Consider the following 26,885-nt stretch of genomic DNA (forward strand, 5'->3'; position numbering starts at 1 on the left):
TGTTCTTTTTACATAAGTATTCAAATAACTTTCTTCTTATAATGACATTGATTAACTAGAATCCTATTGCCTAGGCAATCTCTCCTGCCAGGACTCACAGATAATGATCTAAATATATAACCTTAAGCTTTTGTATCTTTAAACTACAAGTCCAAGTAATATTGCCTAAATGATACTCTAACAAACTTTAAGAAAATAAAAGTTCATGTTTTTCCACCATCAATCCATCATACATCACTCTTTCAACACTGTTGGGGCATCTATACTATGTGACCAGTGCTGAGCTCTATACTCAAGGGTTCTTAAATATTAACAAGGAAAATAAATATATAATGTGCCACAGAGGATGTATATCCTTGGAATGCTTAGATGCTTCACTTGAATTTATATGCTAAGCATTTCCAGACTTTAAAATACTTTGCATATGGCAATGATATAGATCATCTCATTGATCTAGACATTTCTTATAAGATAATTGTACAAATTAATGTTTACAGACTATTCCACATGATGGATTTTATCTCTTTAAATATGATTTGGGAATCATTCTACTCTATACTCCTAAAATATAAAGTGGTGATTAAATAATTAAATTCCTTCCAAATCCATATTTTAGTCACAAATATCTATCTTAATGTTTGCTGTAAGTAAATTTCTAATTTTGAGCTGTATAAAACTTCTCCCTTATCCATTTACACACACACACACACACACACACACACACACACACACACACACACACACACAGACTCTATACTTGCACATATGGGCAGAAATCTCCAGTTTTAGAATGTTCCTTCAATAAATGTAATAGTGTATTTTCCTTCAAGATCATTTTTCACATCTATGGAAAATGCCCCAGTTGAAATACTTATTATCCTGATTTTGGATAACTTTTAAATTTATTCTCTCTTCTAGGAAAATACTGCAAAATTTAAGCAATTATGTTCAATGTTTTTGCTTCAATGCTGTTCATTTAGACAAAATTTTCATGTGATGGTGGTGTAAAAATATATACTCTTCCAAAATATGAATACAATGTCTCTATTGTTTAATTTTCTTACAAATGTCCATATATAAAAAATTAAAAAAAAACTTTCTTAGTAAGTATCATTAGAGATATAAGTGCTTAGTGGTACACCAGTAAATTCTTTTATTATTTTAGAACTTTAGAATGTTTTTCAGGATTTGATTACAACACAAGATCTACTCTATGTACAACCAGAGCATTAAAATATGTTAGCAGAGGAAGTTTGTTGAAGTATGAAACACATGAGCATTCATGGTAATACTAGCAGTAGGAAGTCTAAATGTCTTGCGTGCGTGTCACACACACACACACACACACACACACACACACACACACACGGGGGGGAATGATACATAGGTAGGTTAGTACATAGCAGATATTCATGTCAGTATTTTTACATTTTTGTTGCTTCACAGTATCAGTAAGGTATAACCCAAACTGCTTAAGATTCCTGATATTTCAAAATGTCTGCTCAAATATACATCAGTCTTTCATGTCCTCTTGATCCACATACTCACTGGTGCTACCTTCAAGAACTATAAATGAATGCTGTGCTTCCAGGCCTCTGCAGCTCTGTTGATGTCATTGTCTTCTCTGAAATCTACTCCTTGTTTACATTTACTTGCAAAGATTATTTCTGCATGCTACTACTGCTTCTAGACCATTGGAAAGAATGCTCACATGAAGGATGATGTCACTATGCAACACGGCAGGTCCAAGATAAGGCGAAGCCTATCATTGGATGAGAAGGAAAGGTAGGCGGGGAAAAGTATAGGAAGGAGAGAGGGAGGAGGAGAAGGGAGAGAAATCAAGATGGAGACAACAGAGCAGGATGATCTAGGTCCAGGTGGACTGGGTTGATTTTGTCCTGTCTAAGTGGGCGGTTTAAATCTTTATTAATTGGCAGTGAATTTGTTGTATGGATATAGTGTGGATTGGGAATTTAATATGTACATCTGATTGCTAAATTACAAGTTTCTGGAACCTTATTTACTGGGCTAACGAGGACAGTGTGTGAAAGAAATGGCTGAGAGGCAGTTGGAGGGTGCGGATCCTGTTCTATTGCCTGCGCAGAGTGAGACTATGCAAGGGACCACAGAATGAGGTGGGTGCGTGCGTGCGTGCATGCGTGCGTGTGCGTGTGTGTGCCAGGCATGGTAACTACTGCCTAGGGGACTGCACGGAGAGGGCGGCCAAAAGGGAGACAGCCGGGAGCCGGCAGCTTGTGGACTGTGTGGATGAGTAGCAGCCAGAGTGAGTGGATCTGGCTTGCGGGAAGTAATAGAAAAGTTCCTTTTTAATTTTTACCACAATACCCTCAGAGCTGCCTGCACTGGCATCTCCTTCACGGATTTTGAGATTCAGATAGTGGCAATCTGTTTTTCATTCCTCCATTTCTAGCCAAGTACCGCATACTTGCTATTTATCAGGACAAACTTGGCAAGCACCAGTACTCAGAGCCCTCCCTTCTTCAGTCAAACATGACACTAATGGGGTCCAGACTCGAAGACAAACCAGAGTTCAATGGGTGACTTATGGTAACTTCACAATGGTATCCATCAGCGTGGGAAGTACTAACTCATCAAACGGTCAAAGGAAACAAAGATGAAGCATCTACAGGTCAAATGGGAAGAGCCGAGAAGTCCATCTATTTAGAAACCTCCTACAAACTGTGACCCGTGGAGGCTCAGCATGGACTCATAAAAGGGGCAGGAGCTAAGAGAGCCATGAGATTTGTGTACTCAGAGGAAGGACAGTAACTTTTATTGCAGAACATGCTAACTGTTGCCTGGATCTCGACCTGTTGGGACACTTGGCAGAAGAGATGTATTTTTAACATATACGACCCTGAAGATTAGGTGTGTTCCTGGTCACATCTACTTCTAATCCCAAGGACAGCATTATTTATTAAATCCCCAACTTCATTCCATCATTGGTCAAACCCATACCTGTTATAGAAGCCTTTGCTTTCAAACAAAATTCTCTCCGCTTGAGCTCCTACAGCTTGCTTTGTTAACATCTAATGCACTAACTGTTGTCCAAAGGTGCCCAAGAAAAAGGCTCGAACAGTATAAATGAGGCGGCTTTACATGAAAATGTTGCAACAACTCCTGTCTGCATGCCTCCTTACAAAGACAAGGCTGCTTGGATACTGTGGAAAGACCATGGATGTGCATTGCTGGTCCCAAATAAGGGGCATTTCTACCTCAGTCAGAATGACGTTAACCTTCTCACATGACACCTAACAAATCATTCGCTGTGCAATTACTTCATGCTGGGCACTGGGAAATTCTAAGGGTGTGAGTGAGCCAAAGAGACAGGGTGCCTGCACCTGGGAACCACTAAGGCTCTAGTGGTAAAGAACAGTTATGCCCTCTCCTATCTTCTCCATTTCAGTGAACTGATCTTTGAAACAGTCGAAGGCACATGGTTATGATTTAGAGTTGTGACAAGAAAATGCCTGTAATACACAGAGCCAGACTGAATAGGAAAAGTCCCTATTCTAATACTAATCCTGTGGGAGATGTTCATGTAGAAAGCCCTGCTCCTAGCTCTCTCCTTGCCCAAAGTACTTTTGCCTGACATTAACTCAGATTCTCTCCAATCCAAAACAAACAGAAGAAGAGTTACACTAAGTCCAGGCATCCTTGCAGACCCATTTCCTCAGAGGCCTGGCCTTCAACAGCACGCAACGGCAATATTGGCTCAAGTTACAAGTGCCATCTTTTACATTTTTGGCAAAAACAAAACAAAGCCCAAACACAACAAAAATCAACCAAACAAAAACAAAACAAAACAAACAAACAAACAAACAAAACCAAAAACCAAACCAACAACAACAAAAACCAACCCTTCTTCCTGAAATGTGAAAAAGTAGCAATTGCCAGAGTGTTATAACTTTAGAGTTGTATGGAGTTGAAATAGGCTTTCTCTGGCACAAATTCCCCTGGCCATGCTGAGACCCAAGTGCTCAGGAGATGACAGACAAGGCCCCCTGTAGAGCAAGGCAGCTGCAAGGACTGGAAAAGCCAGCTAAGGGCCTCCCAGTGAATTGCATCTGCTTAATGGCATTAGATAGTATGGATTACAGAACTCCAAAACAAGGCCAATGGTGTTGTGTTTGTATTTCCATGCTAAGCACTCATTTATTAAATTACAGCTAGGTCTTTTGTGTTTCAGTTTGTTTCGTTGTTGTTGCTTTCCAGTAAGATTTGCAGAGCATGGGAAACTTTCAGGCAAATTCCTTTTCTGAAATCCAGGACCTGTTCTTCAGTGGCTATTTCCTGGACCTGTAGGATCTTCAGTGCAGAGACAGATTACCATCAAGGACTCCTGGTGTAATACCAGTGATGCAGCCAGCTGGCTTCTAGTGTCAGCATCTCAAGGGCAGCAAATGTCTGTGCAACATAGTCCAGGAAGGGTTCCAAAGAACACTGGTCCAAAAACCTCTCAGCTGTCATGTAAATGCAGCAATGATGACCTGCTTGTCCAGGGAATTTCATTTCATGCATAACAAACATGACACTAACTTGGTCCTTCCATCCTTACTTGGGAGTGGTGACCTGTGGACTGTTCTGTGATCCTAGTCATGCCCCTTTCACTGAGTCCCTGGTATCCCCTCAGTAGGTGGACCTTCAGATCAGAGTTGAGCTGCCCATTCTCAAAGCTGCCTCTCAAACACAGATGTGCTAGGACTTGCTTTTTGAGAGAACCAAGTGGGGCTGGTTGGGTAGCTGTGTGTGTACCCCAGTGAAGGGGGGTGTTAGGCAATGTGAGGGTTAAGCAGGTTTTTATGAGACACTAAATTTCTGACATCTATTTACTTCTTGTCTCCAGAAGCCTGTACGATCTTGGAAAGTCACTGCCACAAGCCACCCATTATTGAGACCAATTTTAATGTTATAAAACAAAAAAGCTACTGTCAGCATTATGGGATGGCCGTCTTTGGAATGGGACTAAGTTCCATAGTATATGACATATTTTTAAGGGCCATTTATTTTAAAATTGTTTTCTAAGTTTGAAAGTGGCCTTTGAAATAGAGATAGAAGTTGTAAGGGCATTTGAAAGACTGACAGAGATCAAGTGCATATTGTCTACATGTTTGTATACACACTGAAAGTATATATCTATACATGTATGGAACGTACATACCTGGACACTGAGGAAAAGTATTATGACTATATAAATATATACAAATATATGCCACATACACACACATAAATACAATACACATACTTACATGCACATACACACACATACACAAACATTATTTGATAGGTTCTTTTAAATCCAATATGATTTTGTCTATATTAAAGGAAATAATTTGAAGTATGATGTAGCTTGCATCTGCTGAATACATAAAAGGATTTATACTGTAGAAACATGGAGCAGAAAAGGTCAGATGCGCCATTAGTGTAAGAGAGCTGCCTCAGAGTGGGCAGGTGAAAGGCCTGCTCAGGACCCCCATAAATGTTGTGACTTACTCTCCAAGGTTGAGTGCAGAACATTGCATGTATCTTGTAATGGTATAGGTCATATTCATGGTCAGAATCTCAGCATGAACAGATCCTGCACACACTCAACAACTTGGTTTCCCACACCCTGCTCAACTCTTACTTTCTCTCCTAATTGTTCCAGTGCATCTGTGACATCACTAATTCCAAACTGTTTGTCTTGTATTCTTTTTTCCTAGGCTGAAAAGCAGGTTTCTTGATGTTTGCAAACGTCCTTTATTCACCTGCTTCACTCACACAGCACTGATTCTTTACAAAGTACAGGTGTAAGGCACTCCCTGGTGACTAAATGCAAGGACAGTGAGTTGAACATGATGTCTATCATAGGGCACCTCACAGATGTGAGTCCATCACTGAGAATTTTTTTTTCTTCTACATGCAAAACTCTTTAGAAGTAACAGTACCAATTGAGGTCACTTCAAGGAGGAGACAATTTAATTTTCAAAGAAGGTACATGTAGGAGACAGAGTTCCTCTCCTCTTCTTCGGTTTCAGATGTCAAGGTCTTATCACTAAAAGCTATTAGCAGTTGCAAACAGATAAGAAAAAGCAATACATTAAGTATTGCTTCTACTGAAATTGCCTGGCAAACGTGAGCAGGTCCTGTTTGATGTCTGGGTTTGCTGCTAACTTTTGTCCCATACTCTGTTAACTTTGAGAAGCTTTGATGCATGTGCTTCTGGTTTCAGAGGTATAATAAACCGTTGGGAAGATTCCAAAATTTCTCTCCTTAAGCTACAGCCATTTCTTTCTCCCAAAAGATTACAAAAGATTTCCTGCCTTCATGGTGTTCTCTAATAGTCTCAGATTGAGCAGTACCCGGGATTAGTAGATTCTAGGGTAGACATAGAACTCGTTTACCCTCATAATAGAAGCAAGATGCCAAGTCACTGTGTATGGATGCTCCCGTCTCACATGGTGTGGCTTATAAAACGATACAAGAATTGTGACACGAAGTGAGCCAACTCCGTCTCCAAAGGTCTTTGTTGCAGCTGTTTCTTTTGAAGCAGAACATCATGAAATCTTGCCAGTAAGATTTAAAAATATGGTGTGAAATGAAATAAAGAGATACCTGAGCTCAGAACGTTGGGTATCATGACGTCAGCTATCATTCACACCAGACGGAACCACTAGGCCACAGAGCAGAATCTTTGGATTTTAACTGACAACGTGTAATTGCTTCTAAAGATTAATCGGATATTCCAACTCAAAAATATTAATGAAATGAGCTAAAGAGAGCAGCTGTGGCTAGATACTTCTGCGTGTGTTCACATTACAAGTGTTTGGAATCAGGCTTGGGTTGTTAGAATGTCTTAGGATCATTAAAGTGAAGCTTTGAGAAAGCAGAAACGATGGCATCTGTGGAAAATATTCAATGTTTTAAAGCATTTTTTCATGTTTCAACATCTGTTGCTTCCTTCTTTAGTTAATTATAAGTTGCTTTGAAAATTATTATGTATGTGAATTACTTTTAACAACTTAAATTATACATGTTAAATAATAGCACAAGAGGCACTGCAATGAAATGAAAACAAAGATTAAAACCTTAAGCAAAATACATATTAAATTACATTGTAGATGTAATTAAACATTTAAGTTACATCTACAACAGAAAAGTGGTCTTCCAGGAGCCAAACCAAGTACTATCAAACTTATTTTAAAATCCTGTATATCTACATTTGTGGAAGCTATTTTCTAGTACGTCCTCCTCTTCACCTATTGAAACTATTCAACCCCAGCACCATCGTTTGTATTCTGTCATAATGCTACTGTCTCCTAGGCCACTTTGGTTGAGAATCATGTGTAGTATTTCTCTGTCACTCCCCCTGGTTTTAATACCATCCATTTCTGGGCTGAGGGATTAGTATTTACTGTGTAAATTATAGAACATGAGGAAGAGTCATGATACTCAGAATGTATAGGAGCATCAAGTTCAGGCAAACATCTGCTAGGATTGTGAGGCATACAGGCCTTTCCTGAGAGATGCAGACTGCAGTGTAAGCAGGGATGGCAGTGCACTAATCAGAGGGACATCTGTTTCCTTTGCTTCTGCTTAGTTGTAGGAATGTGTCCATGAGGCAAAATTATGTGGTCCCTAAATCTTGGAATCTATAGGGGTCACATCTTTTCTTGTCTTCACATTTTTCTCTACATTGATTGAGCAGAGTCAGTACTCATGCTTCAGATAGGACCACTCAGTCTAAGCTGCCTTAAGCATGAGATGCAGGCTAGCACCATGGCCCCAGTGTGAGAAGCAGCAGGATGGACTGAAATATTTAAAGACGTAGCCCATTGAAAAGGAACGCAAGAAGCATCCTCTATATTACAAATTGTGTGGTAGAACAGGAAGTCCTATTCTTCTAGAATATCTGCAAGAAGGGCCCAAGATCTTCTTGGGTTATATGAAAATCTTAGAAATTCATTAAAGTACTGGAAATATAATCTCTTAATTTTTTTTCTTTTTTTTCGGAGCTGGGGACCGAACCCAGGGCCTTGTGCTTGCTAGGCAAGCGCTCTACCACTGAGCTAAATCCCCAACCCCGTAATCTCTTAATTTAACCAACAATTGCCCAGTAAGAACAGATGAGATTAGAAAATTAGCCCCCAACTTGTACATAAGACTTTAATGGATTATTATTTATCGGATGCTCTATCCAGATCATCGACAATTATGAAATTGTCAGCAGAGATGGATTCAAAGATGAAGGACATAACTGGAAAGGAAGATGGTTTGAATGTATTTAAAATACTTTCTTCAGAGCACCTAAACAGAGCAAAACCACTTTACCTACCCATGTGAAATAGTCATGAAATCCCACTCCTCATTGAAGAGTTATTGACGATTGATGGATGCTATGACAGAGAGAAACTCAGTTTTCAGTTCTCTTTAAAGGTGTGGTCCTTGGTATGGTAGGCCATGATGAACATATATGAGCAACACAAACTTCACTCAGTGATGTGTGTGAGTGTGTGACACATGGGTGGTGTTGCTATCAGAAGGAGTTAAAGAAAAACTGTGGGTGATTGTGGTCAAAATACATTCTATGCATGCATGAATTAATAAAAAGGATGAATAAAGATTATGTTAAAGTGATAAAAATTCTCTTAAGGTGAGCATTTTATGTCGTAGCTTTATAAGGTCTACTCATGCTGCAGGCATTATGTATTCACAAAACATAAAATATTGGGCAAACATGAGGAGGTACTGCTGCCAGACTTCGGCAAGTGAGCTTTAGGTGTTTTAACATTGTGATCTCTGTCACAGAATTGATTGATGAACTCTAAAAGGAAAAGTGTGTGTGTGTGTGTGTGTGTGTGTGTGTGTGTGTGTGTGTGTGTGTGTGAGAGAGAGAGAGAGAGAGAGAGAGAGAGAGAGAGAGAGAGAGAGAGAGAGAATGTATGCATGTGTGGATTGTATATATGATTTATATCACTTTTACATGAAAAAAGCATTTCCTTCATGGAAATTCTTTTTAATTAGTTTTGCCACCACAGTATTTGAATCATTGTAGACAGAAAAAAAAGTGTTTTTTTCTTTACAGAAAGAAATCTGTGCAACAGAGCTTTCCAACTCTATAAATAAAACATTTTGGTGAAATATTCCAGATCTCAATACCAACAGCAATTTCCAAAGATTGTAGACGATTATTTATATGTCCTAGAGGCAGAGTTGTGATGGATTAATTCCTGTAATCCATCATTTTTCCTTTTCTCTCCATCTGTATTATGCATCATTCTTAAACTTGATTGCCAAACTTTCGAATGCTAGATTTGCAAAAATGTATACTTCTGTGGCCATCCGCCCCACTACTCAATTTTGTATACTGACATTAACTTTTACAAAATGCACAAACCTCTTCTAACAACATGTGGTGGTTTTATTCTGACAATCTTTCATATTTTCAAGCTTTTCAGTGAGCTATTTCATAACAAAAGAAAGTAAGCTTCACATTCCTATGCTTATAAAGATGTATTTTTCAGTTTCTGTTAGGGTTATCAATCATTTCTCTTGAGGAGAAAACTTGCAAATATAAGTAAATGCTCCCTACAAACAGCACAATGGAATAGTACATCATCTGATCTTCACCATGAAGGTCAAGATCATCTGTTTAATCTTGCCAATAACACATCATGTGACACTCCTTGTACTTGCTCACTCTGTTATAGTCATTGTTAAGGAAGTTCATGTCTTTTCTTATCAGTTATGAATGGCATTAGAAGGGCAGCTTCCTTAAGGGAAGGCAGCTAAAATGATTTGCATTCAAACTAGCAGAAACCATGAGACACTTTTGATCTCATGCATCAAACTTCATCCTGTGCACAGCAAGGGTGACTTCTAGGAAGAGAGACCCCTCTACAGCCTGCTCTTATGACTTCTGTGTTTGTTCCTAACCCCTTTACGATGCCAGCAAATGGGCAGCTGCTACAGTTCCACTTCCTGATACTAATTTCTGGAATAAAGGACCTTCACCCTCCTGTGTCTCTTTTTAAGAATCAAAGTGATCTTGTCTGGAAATTCCAAGCAGCTTTTGCTGTGCATATAGCCAAGGAAAGAAACAGTTCCAAAGAATAAAAATGTCTGGTAGGAAATGAGATGATATAGTCTAATAGTAAGTACTCACAAGTATTTGATGGATGGAAATTTCCCAGGGGTCTCTGGGATTTTTCAAGACATGGGAACCTCAACAGCATTAAACTCCATCCATTGGACAGTAGCTTCAGAAACTCTGTTCTCATTGGTTTGTCCCAGCATGCTCATATTTTCTTTTCATGAAATCAGATGTGGCAAGTAGCTTGAGGCAAACTGTCTGCCTTTACTGCTTGGGAAAGGCAGTGAGCATGTTACATTCACCCTTACCCACTAGGGTACAGTTAGCTCTTTATATTGGGTCTTCTCTACATTCTCCAGAGACTGTGGTATACAGTCTGGTAGCACCCTTTATCCAAGGGATTCATGAAGATCAGGAGCTTTTAAAAGGCACCTTCTGGCTTTTCTGTTTCAAAAGGCAATCAGATCCCTGTTGTCCATCCCAGTGACCTTAATCACAGGCACCAAAAGGGGTTTTTCCTTCCTTCCTCTTCTCGTCCTCTTTTATTCCTCATTACTGCAAATCTCTCAAGCTATCTTTCTGCTGAAAGGCCTTGTGTAGTCTCAGTTCCATTTTACATAGAGCTCAAACCAAGATGTGAAGCCTGCTCCTCTCAGTAGCTAACTGTGGTGCATAGGATACAATTTGAAGGGGGCAGCCAAGAAGTTTCTGAGGTTTTGAAGAAGTCATTAAGATTTCAAGCATTCAGAGCAGGACTGGAGTAGCACCAATGGTACACTCTCCATCTTTAAGATTCTGCCATTGTCCATGTGATATATAATACCTCCTTGGAATAAAGTAGCAGTGCACAACCTGGCTGACGTATGCAGTAGCTTTGTGGAAGAAGGTTGAATTCAGTATCTGGTGGTTCCTGACAAGTACCCAAGTTATGTGGACACTGAACTCTGGAATCACTGTGTGATTGATGTTTTTTTAGCTTTTAATACTGCTCACCTATTCAAATTTGGTGTTCATCAAACTCAAGTGATTAAATTGACATCTGCATGTTGGGGTTTAATGGGAAACTTGAATTCTTTATTTATTTTAATAACTTTTAAGATATCGCAGGATTCAGAGGAGAAACACATGGCCCTGTCAGAGTAAGTGTCTGGTCTTGAGCCTGGACACACCACAACCCAAGCCATCTTTCTTTTTTAATGCCAAATTTCTAGACCCTTAAGATAGGCGTTCTAAAACAGATTGTACATCTCTGAGTCACTGAAATAAGTAATAAATTTCCTTGTAATTTCTTTAAGAAAAACCCACCAGTAGCAGTTATGAAGACAAATAGCAATATTATTCTTTCTATACATTTTGTTTGAATATAATTGGAATTAACTAGCTGATGGTAGTTCTCAAACTTTTTTTAGGAAAATTGCTTTTTCAAGTTTTTTAAGTTATAAAATTGCACTGGTATAAATTGTAGATAAAATTTGTTATAGCTAAACCTGAAAGGGCATTGAGTTTATTAGAGAAAGGCTTCCAGACACTGATGAAAGCAGCGACTGAGAACAACATAGGCGAAAGGATTCATGTGAGTGAATTTCTGGGGCAACAATTAAGATTCAGAAGTTGATCTAGTCTCGAAGCTTTACCATTATCAAGTAGGTAGGCATATATAACAAATAAACAATAATGTAGAACACTTCCTGTGCAAATCCTTGTAGGTTATCTGCCTCCATCCAAGGCAGACCCAAGGTTCCCCGGGAAAACACTATTCAAGATGAGGAAACATCATACAAAGGACACTAATTGTGCTCACTTTTTGTTACTTCCTGGGATAATCAACTAAATCAGAGAAAGGGATTATGTTAACTCGACAGAGATTTCAAACGTTGGTTAGATTGTTACTCGGGACACTGAGGTGAGGCAGGATGTCACAGCAGAGGAAAAAGAAAATCAAACATTATGTCATGGAGAAATGAAGAAAAGAATGAAAGAGGGGTCCCCAGTATCTTTTTCAGGGCTACACAATAGCTTAACTTTCTCACATAAGCCCTACCTCTTAAAGGTTCTATGAACTCCAGTAGCATCATGGTCAAGAGGCTGAATCTTCATCTCATAGACAACTAACTGCAGGGTATTTAAGACCAAAACTACATTATTGAACTCACTAAAAGGAAGCCATCAACCAATGTCCAAACCCTGTTCAAGTGTATAACATTAGGTCTCCTAGGTTCTTTTCCTGTCTATTTGTGACACAGGGCAGCAGCACTGTCCTATTTGAAGAAAAATAATGTTGGAGAAAACATTGTAAATTGATGACATTTTTGTCCTAAAATTTAAATGGGTGTTGCCAACTGGTTTAGCAACCTTGAAAGAAGGAAGAGGGATTGTTCTTAATACGGGTATGACTTTTCTATAGAATAATATTACGTTGCCACCTGATCCAGAAAAGGTAGGGAATTCAATAACAGATATGACTGTCCTTGATAACAAAATTCTGTCAGATTCTAATAAGCTATAACAAAAAAATTCTTAGAAAATATTCAATGGTATATAGTATAAAGTACTCAATTTGTATTATACTACTAGCTTATTTATACTCAGCAAAATGTTAGTAGCCTCAGAAGTTGGGATGAAAATATTTTTAAAAATAAAATTACAAAGATGGCCTCTAGTGTGTCTTCCAGAATATTGACAACTTGCAGAGAGCACAATTGTTGCAACTTTCTGAATACACATTAGTGAAGGAATAAAAACACCAGGTGACTTGGTTATGAACTACAATTGTGAGAATGAACAGAAAGACCTATGAGGTGAACAGAGGACACTGTATGCAACTCAGACTTTAAAAAATGAGTATCATGAAATCTCAAATAATTTCTATTCTGATCATGAGGCTCTTAAAACTAAACTGGTTCCTACATTTCTGTCTTGAGGGAAAGTCTGTGGATACTCTAGAAATAAATTTTAAAAAAGTAGAGTTCAAGGCCAAAAAAGAATGTGCCTATCTAGGCCCTTTTCTCTGGAGTGCTGGAGTGGGCATGGGATAGGAGCTAAGAGCTAATCCCACCACCCTATCTTCAGTGTTTTGTGTTCTGGAAGGAGCATACACACACACACACACACACACACACACACACACACACACACACACACACACAAGCACGCATGTGCGCGCGCACATCCACATGCACACAGACTATTCAGGAACATGATAGAAAGACTGAATTTGGTCTTTCTCTCCCATCTGCAGTGACTTGCCAGGTTCAGGGACGTAACTGCTTTTCCATGGTTCTTGATTATTTCATTAGTTAAACAGGAAATATATGCACATATTTTGAAGATTGTAATGTGCTAACACAAAAACAAGGGTTATATAATCCTCTAATTATTTTGTCCATCAAAACCCACCTAAGATCTACTTGCCAGTTTTATCAGCTTCTGAATTTATCTACAGTGCCATTCCTGAATAAAAACACACTTGAGTGTGTTCAACCAGCTCTGATTAACTTTCACAGAATCTCTTTCAATGGTATTGATTTCAAGGTCTTTCTTCTTGACCTTACTGGGCCCTTTGTGACCCTTTCTTATATCTAGGACATAAATATATCCTTTTTTCCCTGTTGATATTTTAGATCATAGCTCCTGTTCCATTGCTTCATCCTTTGTATGGCATTTCAGTAAAAAAAATAATACAGGCAACACTTCGTCCGCTTTACTCTTTGAATTATTTTTGCTGTATGAGAGATAGCCTTTATTTCTCCCTTATAAAGCATCTACTGCTTTTTGAGGAAATTTGGGTTGCATTCACTTAAGTGATCGTACTCAGACAATACAGCCTTTGGAATTTTCTTTCTTTCCTGTGTTTTAACCTTTAGTCAGACCAACAGATTGATGCTTTTGATATGTATTCATTTCCTTTTAATTTTTATGCTCATGGTAATCTCCTTTAAATGCCACCATGGTTAGAAGGGTGATAATATTACTAAAAACCAGTGCTGGCCAAGGAGCGACTGGAAATGGAATGGAAGTGGCTGAGAAGGGAGACCTGGTAGTTTTCCCTCACTCAGGTGGATTGTCTCATGCTTTGGAAATATGGGTAGCAGTGTCTGGATTTAGTAGGCTATAGAAAACAGGACATAGTTTTGAGAAATGAGCTATATTGGGACATACAGGGAGAATTGGAGGTGATAATAAGGTGTATATATTGGATGCATGCATGAAATTCTCAAAATAAAGAAAAATTTCAGTGTTGCTTATGAATGACAGATCAAAACACATCCACAAATAAAAGTACAATATCTTATGTGTAAGCATGCCTCAGTGTTTCTGAAGTGCAAGAGCCCTATAGTTCAACAGAAACTGCCAACCAAATAGACTCAGACAGATCTCCAGTGAATTCAGAAGCAAACCGTGTGGTGGGTGGTCTCTAGGCATACACCTAGCTCTCTCATTTGCCTTAAGAGGCATGCAGAGGGGATCCAAGTAGCTCTTGTGATTTATTGGCCTAGAGCTGGGTTAACTAACTCCTCTGTAAGTACCCTAGTCTCCACATTCTGGGGTCATCAAAGAGCTCAGTCACCAGGGAGGGACACTGTAGGATATGGTCAGTCATTCAGCTGGAGATGTGTACCCCAGGCTTCACAGAAGGGGTGCTTGGGTCTTATAAGCATTTATTCCAGATACTGATTTGATGCTTGAAGATACAGAAATCCAGAGACAAGTGAGCATGACTTGGGTGGGCACATGATGTCTAGACCTCCCCTCTGTGTTAAAAATCTGTCCCTCTAATGTGCCAGAGTTTCTATATTCACTGTACTGTGCCATAACAATAAACAAACACTAACATTTTGGAATACCTTCAGTATTTGCATTTGCAATCGAACTTATCACATAAACTGGAAATTTCACAAGAGGAAAGTTTTACTTCCATTCATATGCCTCTCTGGATTAATCTGTCTATTATTGTCACTATTGACTTCAGCTAACAATAAGAATGCTGTGTACTGCTGTCTGAGTTCTGTGGTCTGTAAAGGGTTTAGAATTTAGGAACAGGATCACTTCTCCAGTGGTTTTCAACAGAAAAATTTTATGTGCAAGAACAAAGCCCACACAGGCAGCACAGCAGAAGAATGAGTTGTTTCAGCAAAGAGTAAAGGCTTTTCTTAAGACACAAAAGTCTTCAGGGATGTACCATTTAGATATAATATATAATTTTAAATTTTAGCACCTGAAATTATATCTGTCTGTCTGTCTATCTATCTATCTATCTATCTATCTATCTATCTATCTATCTATCATTATTTACTCATAATAATGATAGATGATTCACCCATCCACACATATATACATCCATCTAATTTGTCCATCTGCCTGCTCACTCATTCTATCTATCTATCTATCTATCTATCTATCTATCTATCCATCTATCTTTTTACTATCTATCCATTTATCCATCCATCCTTCCATCTATCCATCCATCCATCCACCTATCCATCCCTCCAATCTGTCCACTATCTGTCTGCCCTACTTATGTATGTATGTATGTATGTATGTATGTATGTATGTATGTATCTGTTATCTATCTGTCTATCCATCCAGCCACCTATCCATCTATCCACACATCCAACCATCCATGCATCCAATCTGTCCACTATCTGTCTGCCCTATCTATCTATCTATCTATCTATCTATCTATCTATCTATCTATCTATCTATCTATCTGACTACCTATCTATTCACCCATATATCTGTACAACTTACCTATATTGCATGAAGATTTTTTATGGTCTAAAGTGAGCTCAGTTTCACTAACATGTTTTATTAGAAACAGTAAGGTGACTTTACCCCTATGAGGGAGAAGAAACCTACTTGCAAATCCTAGTAAGGAAATCTTCCTTCTTTGGCATAAGAACTGATACAGTACCTCATAATACTTTTCCTGTCCCCAAAGTCCCATTGGCTCTCTGGAGTTGCTCAGGTTATATATTTCATAAAACAAGCTTTACAGCAGCATAAAATCATTGCTTAGTCTCAGAAAACAAGAGGTGGAAGTATCAAAAATCCAACAGCAAAGGCCACTGAGAGAGAATGCCAAGTCAGCACTTCCCATGCTGAGCTTCTCCGCCCAGCATTTACCACATCTCATCCATCTTGTGGCCAACACCAGGAAGGTGAGAGAGGTGAGCTCTCAGCCAGGCTCAGTGCTCAGCCACCCTGACCGAAAAAGGAGGCTGCACAACAATGGGCCTTTTGAAAAGAGTCTGCACACATTAATTTTTATTTGGCAGTTTAAAGTGTTAAAAGAAATATGACCTGCTAAGGCAGAGGAAAAACAAAACCATAAGTGGTCTTTTGTTCCCTCTGATGTGTTACCAACTCACTTTGACAATGGTGCCAATTTCTCTGTCACCACACAGTATCATATCCACATTGTATTCTGTGTTCCTAGGAGCCCAGCATAAGATAATCATTAATAAGACCAAATAGAGTGATCAAAGTTATTTAGGTACAAGATTTTGTCATAGCTCTGTACTTAGAGCTAGAAGATTCTTCAGTTTATTACACATGTGAATGCTTTATTCATGTACTTAAATTTCTACCATGCCCTGCACATTCTTGTTAACATGAGCCACTTACATGATTCATGCCCTCTAAAACTTCAGAGCTAGAGGAACATGGACAAAACATACAGTGTCTGCAGAGTTGACATCTAAACAGGAGTTGTTGTTCGAGATCATCAAAAACATGCAACATTTGATGCCTTCCCATTCTATATCCACAGAGCATGCAAGTTCTGCAAATCATAAAGATAGTGTACAAAATATCCAGTATTGGTAGTGGATCAAGTGTGAGCATAGCCCCTGGTGTATGCAAATGGCTTAGTGCTAGCACCAGTCAAGAGCTTTGAGTATCTAATGTGCTGGGAGCATCTTGCATGTGTAAGGCATCTAGGAGGCTTCAAGTTTGTGTTCTCAGTGATGGGTTGTGAGAGTAAGTTGGCTACTTACCACATTGCATCCTGCACAGTCAGGCCCATTTTCACAGGTCCTACGGCGAGCTTGAATGCCACCTCCGCACTGGGCTGTGCAGCGTTCCCAAGGTCCCCAGCCTGTCCAGAACACGTGTGGTGGGCAGAGTAAATGTTCATTGCAGTATCTGTAATAAGGAAACCCAGAGGAAAAGGAGACTCTTTAGTGCTCAAGAGGCCACCAACCTTTTCACTTCCCATCCCTGTGCCAGATGTTGAACAGATGGGCATGCTCTGCATGAGGGGCTCTGTGTGTCTGGAGTGCTTGCACCATACAGGGGCAGATGTGGTGCTGGCCATGCTGAGTGTGCACAGACAATGGGATACATGGCGGACAGCGAAGAGAATGCCAAACTCACAATGCAGGATGGAACTTCCTGTGCAGCCAAGTAAAGGAGAAACAAGACAGAACAAAACCCTTCAATAGACACCCCAACAGAGGAGCATACAGACAATATCTAGGTAGGGAGGTTATCTGCTAGGCAGAAACATCAAACAGTAACATAGGTTATGAATTCAAAGTCAGCACAGCTTCACTCAGTTTCTTATCTTTCAATTGAGTAAGCTGACAATCTTCTGAAGACAAAGAATTTAAGCTTGGCCTGAAGGCCTGTGACCCTTACTGCTTAGCTTATGTTTTTAAGTTTTCTTTTAGGCTCTCAGAACATCTTCAACGGATTTCCAGTTAAAAGACCACAAATTACTAAATATCTGATTTTTACATTTTTACAAATGATAGAATTATTTTATAGTAGTTGATTGCTGTACTTTTATACACACACTGATTTTGACAATTTTGAAGTTCAATACTCCAACTCTTCTTTAGGCCTATGATGACTGAAATTTTTTTCTAAAGTCTTTATAACTTTATATGAAATGGAGTGAAATGAGAGAAACAAACAAACATAAGAGGAAAATGGACTGGCAGTCTCCAAGTGATAGAACATATGGAGGAAGAATGTAACTGTGAATGTAGCCAAATTTAATGGTACCTCTGGTGATTTACAGGACTTTGGTGATTTAAATCCACTTGTCCATTTACTGAATCTACACTTAGCCCATAGGGAATATTAGATTGTAAGACGTTTCCCCCCACATCCTTCCAGTTGCAAGGCCATCTTCCTTAAGAAACAGGCAGTAAAGATTTAGATCTACCGGAGGCCTAGGCCAGCGACCTTCATGACAACGTTGTTAATAATTGGATTTTGTAGAGCGCTATGCAAAGGGAGTTAGAAAGGAGTTCTGACTAGGTGCTCACAGCCTCAGATGAATAGAGAAAATAAACACACTCTCAAAATGTGCACAGCATAAAATACTATCAGGATTAATTATGTTAATTGTATCATTTACTGAACACTAAAACTGCCCTTGATACTCCAAGTGGATGTATTCTGGGGTAGAAAAGATGAGTAAATGGCATCCAGAAAGTGAGAAAGGAGTTGTGTGATTCCCTGACAAATACTCTTGTAAGGTCCAGTTGTTTTCCATCAAACGGGTGGAACCCTGATGGAGAACAAGACATTAGGAGTGAGAACAAGGTGTAAAGAGGAAAGGCCAAGCTGAAAGACATGACAGGATGGAGGATAGAGAATAGTTATCTGCTGGAGATTTGGATCATAATTAAAGGGGGAAGGGAGAATTGAGCAAGAAAGCTAACAGTGTTAAGAGAATGTAAGGAGAGGGCATGAGTCAGAACGATCCACCTTTGCCAAATAGTAGAAAACCAAGAAACACCTCATAGAACTCTACAAGTAAAATGGCACCATCAGAGTGAGGCCAGAGACTCCCTCATGGCTGGCACCTCATCCCACTGGTGGCTGAAGTCCAAAGACGTCAGAAGCTCTCTGAGCTCAGCCTGGAGTCTGAACCTCAGGGGCAGTCACAAGCAGAAAGAGACAGCGGAGCAAACATTAGCCAGTGGTGTGTGACGGAGGCAATGAAAGTGAGAAGCACTGTGGGTTAGATAAACAGGATGGTGGTGGAATTAGGGTGGATGAGAACTAGATGGCAATGGGCATGGTGGAAATACCCTAAAGCAACTGTGTGAATACATAAAGGATGGGCAGTGGAGTTCAGAGCCCCCATCTCACTTCCAGGGAGAAGCAGTAGACAATGTCGTTCATGGCTGAAGGGGTCTCGATACTTTAGTACTACGTAAGAAAGCAGGTTAGCATCTAAAAACACGAACACACTGGCCCTGTGCACTTGTCATTCTTTGTCTTTTCAGCGTTTACCATGGGAAAGATGCGTGGTATCACTGTGAAGATGGCAGCACGTACTCCTAAATGTGTGGGCTCTCAGGGTCAATGCCACTGGACACTCTGGAATAGCGACTTTCTACAGAGAGAGAGAGAGAGAGAGAGAGAGAGAGAGAGAGAGAGAGAGAGAGAGAGAGAGAGAGACAAAAAAGAGACAGAGAAACAAACACAGAGACACAGAGATACAGAGAAACACACAGAGAGACACAGAGACATCTTCAGGTATAAAATGTGAGTTAAGAGAAAGGTAAGTATGAGTTTTCTTGTAGCAAATCTCCATAGAGGTCTGGAGTTACAGTAGGTAAATATTCATGTATATGTAGGTGTTTGGAGAGTTCCAGGAAGAAGCTGCTATTTATTTTGAGAACAGGTTAAAGGGAGTCAAGAAAACTCAGAATTCAAAACAATTCACATTTAATTTGAAATATCTACATGTAGTTCACAAGAGGGAGAACAAGTGGGAGAAAGGCATCTCACATTTAAAAGCTAACTCACTGACATTTTAAATGTGAGGGCTCTTTTCACTGCTTTCCCCTAGTTTCAGTTTTCAACTAACATGGGTACTCACAGGCACACTCACACACACACACACACACACACACACACACACACACACACACACACCCAGACATATACACACACACACACACACACACACACAACACACATACACACTACACACACCACACACACACACACACACACACACGCAGACACATACACACACACACACCTATACACACACACACACCTCAGACACACACACACACACACACACACACACACACACAGACACACACACACACACACACACCTGCACGCACAGAGAGAGAGAAAGCAGAGAAGGCAAAGGAAATCCTACTAAAAATGCCTATAAAACCCTTGACTTTTAATAAAGAGCACAGCAGATGTGCTACCACATCCCCAGAGCAAAATAAATCAGCGTGCACAAATACTTCCTTGTGTTCGCCTACAGCAGGCCACCTCTGAGAATGCTCAGCATGTTATTACAGCTAAAAATTCTCCTGTAAGGTTACCTGTGCACGGAGCTCTGGACTTTGAACTACTGTTATTCAATTATCCCTTGGGACTTAAGGCCACTAACAACCCATATCTCCTTTTCTTCCTCTCTCACTTTATAGTTCTCCTGTGAAACAAGCTACATGAAGATTAGTAGAGGTGATTCCTATAGTAGGAATGGTCAGAGGGAAACAGAAAAGTCTAAGCTATCTCTTTATGCAGAATTCCAACTTAGAGCAGTTAGCATCTGAAGACTGCCAAGTCCCTCAGTCTGGATTCTCTGCAATGATGGGAAGAGCATTTTCTTTCTGAGTATCCTGGCCTCACTTTGCTCCTACAGGCAGCCTTCCTCAGTGAGCTGCACAAACAACAGTGAGATAGGAAGCAGTTACTGGGATAGCTCAGGTTACTTAGATTGTTATTAATTATAGATAAATATTTGCCCAGTGGACCAGCATTTGATCCCCAGTGCACCAGTCTGCTGGCTTATAAAAACAATGGGCTAATGTCTTTAACACATTACTGACTCTATTGGGTCTTCAGTGTCTGAAATCATGGAAAGTCACAGACACATTTTGTGATGCATAAAAAATTAAGATTTTAATTTTTCTCATGACTGCTGTTATTTTCCCTTTAAAACCTAACTAATGACCTAGCATTGTCTCTCTATAAATCACCATTTTCTCTAAAAATAATTATATTCTATAATCAAATTGTTGCTAGATTTACAGCACCGACTCTGTCTCCTCCTCATATTTCTTTCTAATCTGGTTGAGTCTATGCTGGTTCCTCGTGACAATCTGCTAGCCCAGCATAACTGAAGCCTATGGAGGAACAGTTTTTCTTGATTCACCTTTACTGGTGATACCTTTACAGGCCATCGCAGAATTAAGCCCTTCATGGCACCAGAGAACTGAGCATCCATTAACCACACTAGGAGGTTTAAGACAGCACACCAGTAGAGAGCAGGAACTCCTATATTGACTATGACTTTAGCTCATCACAGAACAAAAACATTCCCATAAACGTAAGATGTTATCTGATTAATTCTCCTTAGACCCTGAGACCCTTAACTTGAAAATACATTGGGCAATCTCTGATATGAGCCTTGACACGTTACTTTGTAGAACTCCCAACTGATGTGCTCCCCTGAATATGGGTAAGGCTTGCCACATAGCTGTCAGGATAGGAGATGTCGTTTCTGTGGTTATGTCACATAATATTATAGTAGTTTTATTTTAAAAACACACCTCCCTTTCTAACTTTAACTGACAGTGGCCTCTAATAAAGATGCACCAAGAAACTTAGGGCCTTAGCCTGACAGCCTACTAGACATGTAGGCTACCTAGCAGAAACTAGGAAGCAGATCTGGATCTAGGTGTGCCTCTGAGGACAAAGCCATGGCTTCTTTACTGCAGCCTCCTGACAGCCTACATCCACAGAAGCAGAGAGGTTGTGTCCAGTCTGGGAACTCACAAAGGCACAGAGTTTATATGGTTAAGTTTTTAGTCGAAATGTGGACTCTACCAAAGACCAGGTATCATAGAGCACAGATACCAAAACAACAACAACAAAAATGCATTGAAAATGGTTCTGAGAACTAGAAGTGGAAGTGGAAGTGGGAATTTTGAGAAGCAGAGGTAGAGAAAAGTTGCAATCGCTATATATTGAATATTAGAAGTTTAGACTTTGTAGAACCTGACAGAGAAGGTTTATAAAGAAACAGAGTGCAGAACTACAACAGAAAAGACGGCTCAGTTAGAAAGCTGGCTAAGAAGGGGAATAGAGACAGCTTCCAACGAGATAGACGGTAAGCACAGGACAGGGTGCTCAGCATCATGCAGATGTTAATAGAATTCAAATCTAAAGCACAGGGAGAAACCAATTCTTCACATCCAGTAGAATGGCTATAAACCCAAACCAGCAATAATCAATACTGGCAGGAATGTAGGGAAACTGGAAGTCTGTGCTTTCTGGTGGGAACAGACCATGGTGAAGCCACAGTGGGCAGTAGTCTAGCATCTCTCTAAAACAGAACACGCAATCAGCACTTCCTCTCCCAGTGATTTACTCACAATAATTGGAACAGGAAATTCAACAAGCCAGTGTTCATTCTAGCATTGTTTAAATGGGAAAAGGGAAAGAGATGACCTGTGTCCACTGATTGGAAACTGGATAAGCAAATGATGTAGTCAGACAAGTAAATACCACCATGCATCCAGAAAGAAATGTAGTTCTGCTATAACCTGCAATACTAATGGAGCTTAAAAACATTATGCTAAGTAAAGCAAACAAATCAGAAAAGGGATGGGCATTAAGGCTTTCCAGTTATATGACATGCACAGAATATGTAAATTAATAGTCAACACCATTTCCAGGGACCTGGAGAACAATGGTATGGGATAATATTGCGTAGTGGTAATGACGAAGTTTTAGAAATGAGGAGTTGTGATTTTTGCACAATAATGTGAGTCTAATTAATGTCAGTGAATTCTGCACTTAAAATGGTTAAGTGACTAATGTATGTTGTTTATATTTTAACATAATAAAAATATTTTTAAAATGGGAATCTTTTTTAAATAAAGAGCTAGTATAACGCGGTTCCAGAATGCGGCAAACCTAAATTTTTCTCTATAGTGATATGAGAAGTAGAACAAATAAGTTACACATATGTGGCCATTTCAGGGCAAAGTGTTAAAATGCTACTATCTTCTTGCAAGCCATTGTACAGAAAGAGCAAAAAGAAAACAAGGAATAAACTATTAAAAGAACCAGCTTCATGTGGCTCATGGATCAGACTTTGCTGATGGCAAAAGAAAAGTCTAAAATTAAGAAGTAGCTCCCTAGTACTCGAGCGTTGTGTCTTAGTTACTGTTCTGTTGCAGGGAAAAGACACCATGACTAAGGCAACTTACAGGAGAAAGCACTTAACTGTGGCTTGCTTACAGTTTCAGAGGTTCAGTCTATTATCATCATGGTTGGGGCGTGGAGGCCGGGAGGCATTGGACAGTAGCTAAGAACCATATCCTGATCCATAGGCAGAAAGAGAGATGGGGGAGGGGGAGAGGGATAGTGTGCCCAGCATGTGCTTTTAAAACTCAAAGCTCACTCCCAGCAACAGACTTCCTCCAACAAAGCCCTAACTCCTAATCCTTTTAATTCTTTCAGAGTCCTACTCATTGAGTAAGCAAGCACTCATAGGATCTCAGGGGGATCATCCTTACACAAACCGTCATACACTGGCCAGGGAAGCTGGGGCATGCACGTTTAACTTCTCCAGGAAGCCTCAGCAAGAATGAAGAATGAGGGCAGACTGTGACAATGCATAGAGTCTACAGCAGAGTGCAAGAGCAAGAGTGTGACTCGGGGCCCTCTTAGTCACCCAGAGGGAGCATAGCAAGCTGCCAGTTGCTGTGTTCTAGCCACCTCAGCAGGACTGTAAGTCAGAGAAGGACTGTCTCAGAAAGGTCTGGGATTGTGTCTTTTGTTTAGAAGAACAAATCCCAAGGAGGTTTACTTAAGTCTTTTAAAGTTTTTCGGAGATTAAGTTCACAGCATAGATGGAAGGGACCGGGGGAACTGCTAAGGAAATGCTATTGGGCACATGCTACTGGCAAGGATGTGCGAGTTTTACCAGCTCTGCTGAAACTTCCCAGTTGCAAACTTCTGCTGACTTTAGGACAAAGGGAAGAGATTTTAGGGAGCTGAGCTAAGAGCACACAAGGCTGATCCAAGGACCATGGGGCAGGATGCCCACATCTTAAGTAACTCCCAATACTCAGCTGGCTGCCCTCCAGGAATCCTTTGGGGAAAAGACTGAAGTGACTCCCATTTCTACTTTGTTTTTCTTTTTCTTTTTTTGAGAAGAAACCATCATCGCTGTTGTTTGTTGCCTACCACCGCTGCTGTATAGTGTGTATGTTGATGACATCTAACTTGTCCTTTTGGACTGAAGTTGACAAACCAAGAAGTACTATTGCAACAGAACCTCAAACGTATTTCTTAAATGGTGGCACTTTGAGCTTTAGGGGTATAATTTCATGGCATATGGCAGTGGGGACCCCGCAAATAGATGAAAGACATTCTGAAGATGGTATGGTATGAGTGATTTAGGGACAGAGACTTGTCTACAGTCGGCAGAAACCAAAATGATGCCAATGAGACTCGCTCCACCGTGCTGCAGTCCCCTTCACTGCAGTATGGGCAGGGTCCATGATTTCCTTCTTACTGAGCTACTGTGGCTGGATGGGTCCTGTGAATAGTGCACTTAGATGATAAGTTCAGTTTGCGCAAATGGAGGCAATACTAGGAAGGCTCAGTTGTCAAGGGCTTGGTGCAGTATCTGGCTGACAACACGGAAGCCCTGGCATGAGGTTCCACTGAGAGACTGGAGCAGTAATTGCATGTTTTTGTCTTAGTTGGTGGAGTCATAGTGACAGAGCAGTAGAAAACTACACCAATTGCATTTTGATACTGTGCCAATCAGTGTCTGCTTTATCCCACCTTATGGGTGACCTTTGGAGAGTTGATGCCTCTACTAAGTTCTTGGTCTTCAAGATGTTTGTTTCAAGAAATATTTAAAGAAAGAAAGAGTATTCGTATATCTTGTAGCATGTGTAAAAAAAGTGATGTGAAAATTCCCGGGAGATTGTACTTGGGGCTAAGCTCCTACTAGATTAGGTCACGCATTGAAAACCTTTTTGTAGAAATCATTAACTATATTGCTGGCACTAATTAAATTTAGGGAGAGAATCGATTCATTCACTTGTCACCCTTCTAAGCTTCTTCAAGTCTAAAGCTTTTTAAATATCACAAAATTTTATTAATTGTTTCATTTGCCTGGTCCTAAAATTGTGCACCCTCCCTCCTAAATCCTGTCATCCGATATCACCACTGCCAGAATCAGGTCAGGTTTTCGTTGGTGTGGTGATCTCCCCATCTAACACGGCAAGAAATCTAAGACATTTTTGCTTACAAAGACCATGGCACATCAAGTATTTGTCTTTTCCCCCCCTGAAATTCCTGTTAATTCTTTAGAAGCATATTCAATAGAGATGCATCAGTTTATGAAAACCATACATAGTCCACATTCTTAACATCCATCTCTTTTATTATTTGAGGTTAATTTTTCCTCTGTTAAGCAATCCCTCCTCTAATCCCCCAAAATATGTCTCCTGTAAATGGAAAACACATTAGGTGTAAGGCATCCAAATACACTAACCAATGTTTATGAAATCTGGTTGTGAAACTATGGCTTTATGCATGGTTAAGTGCAGAGACAGGACACAGTGCATTTGGCCATAGAGTTAAGCCGCCTTGTCCTTCCTGTGTCTGTGACCTGGACTCAAAGAAGCTTTTGCACAGATGGAAGTGTTTCACTCAAGTGGGGTGTTGGGAATACAGGAAGAAGAGTCCTTACTAGTCAGCTTCTCACCTCCCAACTGGTGTTAGATAGAATACTACAGACAGTCTGCCCAGGACTGTCTCAGGGGACCCCTTCAGAAATGACAAATCCTGTCTGTGTGTGACAGCAGACTTCTTCTTTCTTAGACAAAAGGAACAAGATCATAACTAGTAAGTAAGGAACTGGATGGCTGAAGAAGAGAAATGATCTTCCTAGTGGCTATCAAGATATACTCAATGCTCACTGTAAAAATTTGTAAAAATCAGGAACCCTGGTCTTTGTAAAAATACATAACCATATACAGACATAGGGTATTTTTATGAGACTCCCTGAACCTGTGATATTAAGTAGGAGCCTCTATTTTTTCATTAAAAGGCACTGGAAGGCTTTCAAATAGATGGTGTGTGTGTGTGTGTGTGTGTGTGTGTGTGTGTGTGTGTGTGTGTGTGTGTGTGTCTGTTCTAAAAATGCTGTGAACTTCATCTAAGGCTTTTCACTCACAATAGTGACAGAGTAGAATATGCATTCAATAGTTAAGGGAGAGAAAAAGGAACAAAAAAAAATAGATTTTGGAGTCAGTGCAAAATGGTTAATTCTATAACAAAACAATAAAGACACCATGTTGGATCAAAGTCTTAGATGGGACACTTAGATGGGGCACTAAACCCTGAAAGTCTTCATGAAAACGAACTTGTACTGTGGCTGGTATTGCAGCTCCTGGGGTGATTGTCAGCAGACTAGAAGGGACAAAGATCAAACCTCCCCTGAGTTTTCACTCACTTGCCTGCCCCCTCCACCCGCCCTCAGCCTAGTGGGAACTTCTTTATCAGACCTGTCCTTTTCACCAGAGCCTGCTGGGATTTGCGGCTTCTGGGACAGGCTAACTGAAATAACTCAGCAACCTCTCTCCAGCAGGCTCACTTTGTGTGTGCACAAAAGCCCAGCACACAGGTGCCCTCGGTTCCTGAGTATTCAAGTAACCAGATTAGATTTTTCACTTCAAACACGGAGAGAAACTGGACCAGAATGAGGCTCTCCGTTCTGGAACCTTAGGTCAAAATTGGAGGATGTCAGAAAAATATGTGGGTTAGCTTA

At 40.1% G+C, this 26,885-nt stretch overlaps 1 protein-coding gene across 2 annotated transcripts in view; it reads right to left on the bottom strand.

The window, feature by feature from the left end:
- Positions 1 to 26,885, bottom strand: part of Sema5a (semaphorin 5A) — a 433,267-nt gene that overhangs the window by 38,023 nt on the left and 368,359 nt on the right. For both annotated transcript variants that reach the window (XM_032898665.1, XM_032898666.1), the window contains one exon: positions 17,089 to 17,236. In XM_032898665.1, coding sequence (XP_032754556.1) covers positions 17,089 to 17,236 — 148 coding nt within the window. The remainder of the gene's footprint in view (positions 1 to 17,088; positions 17,237 to 26,885) is intronic.

The sequence above is a fragment of the Rattus rattus genome, chromosome 3 (genome assembly GCF_011064425.1).
Source record: "Rattus rattus isolate New Zealand chromosome 3, Rrattus_CSIRO_v1, whole genome shotgun sequence".
Taxonomy (NCBI): Eukaryota; Metazoa; Chordata; class Mammalia; order Rodentia; family Muridae; genus Rattus; species Rattus rattus.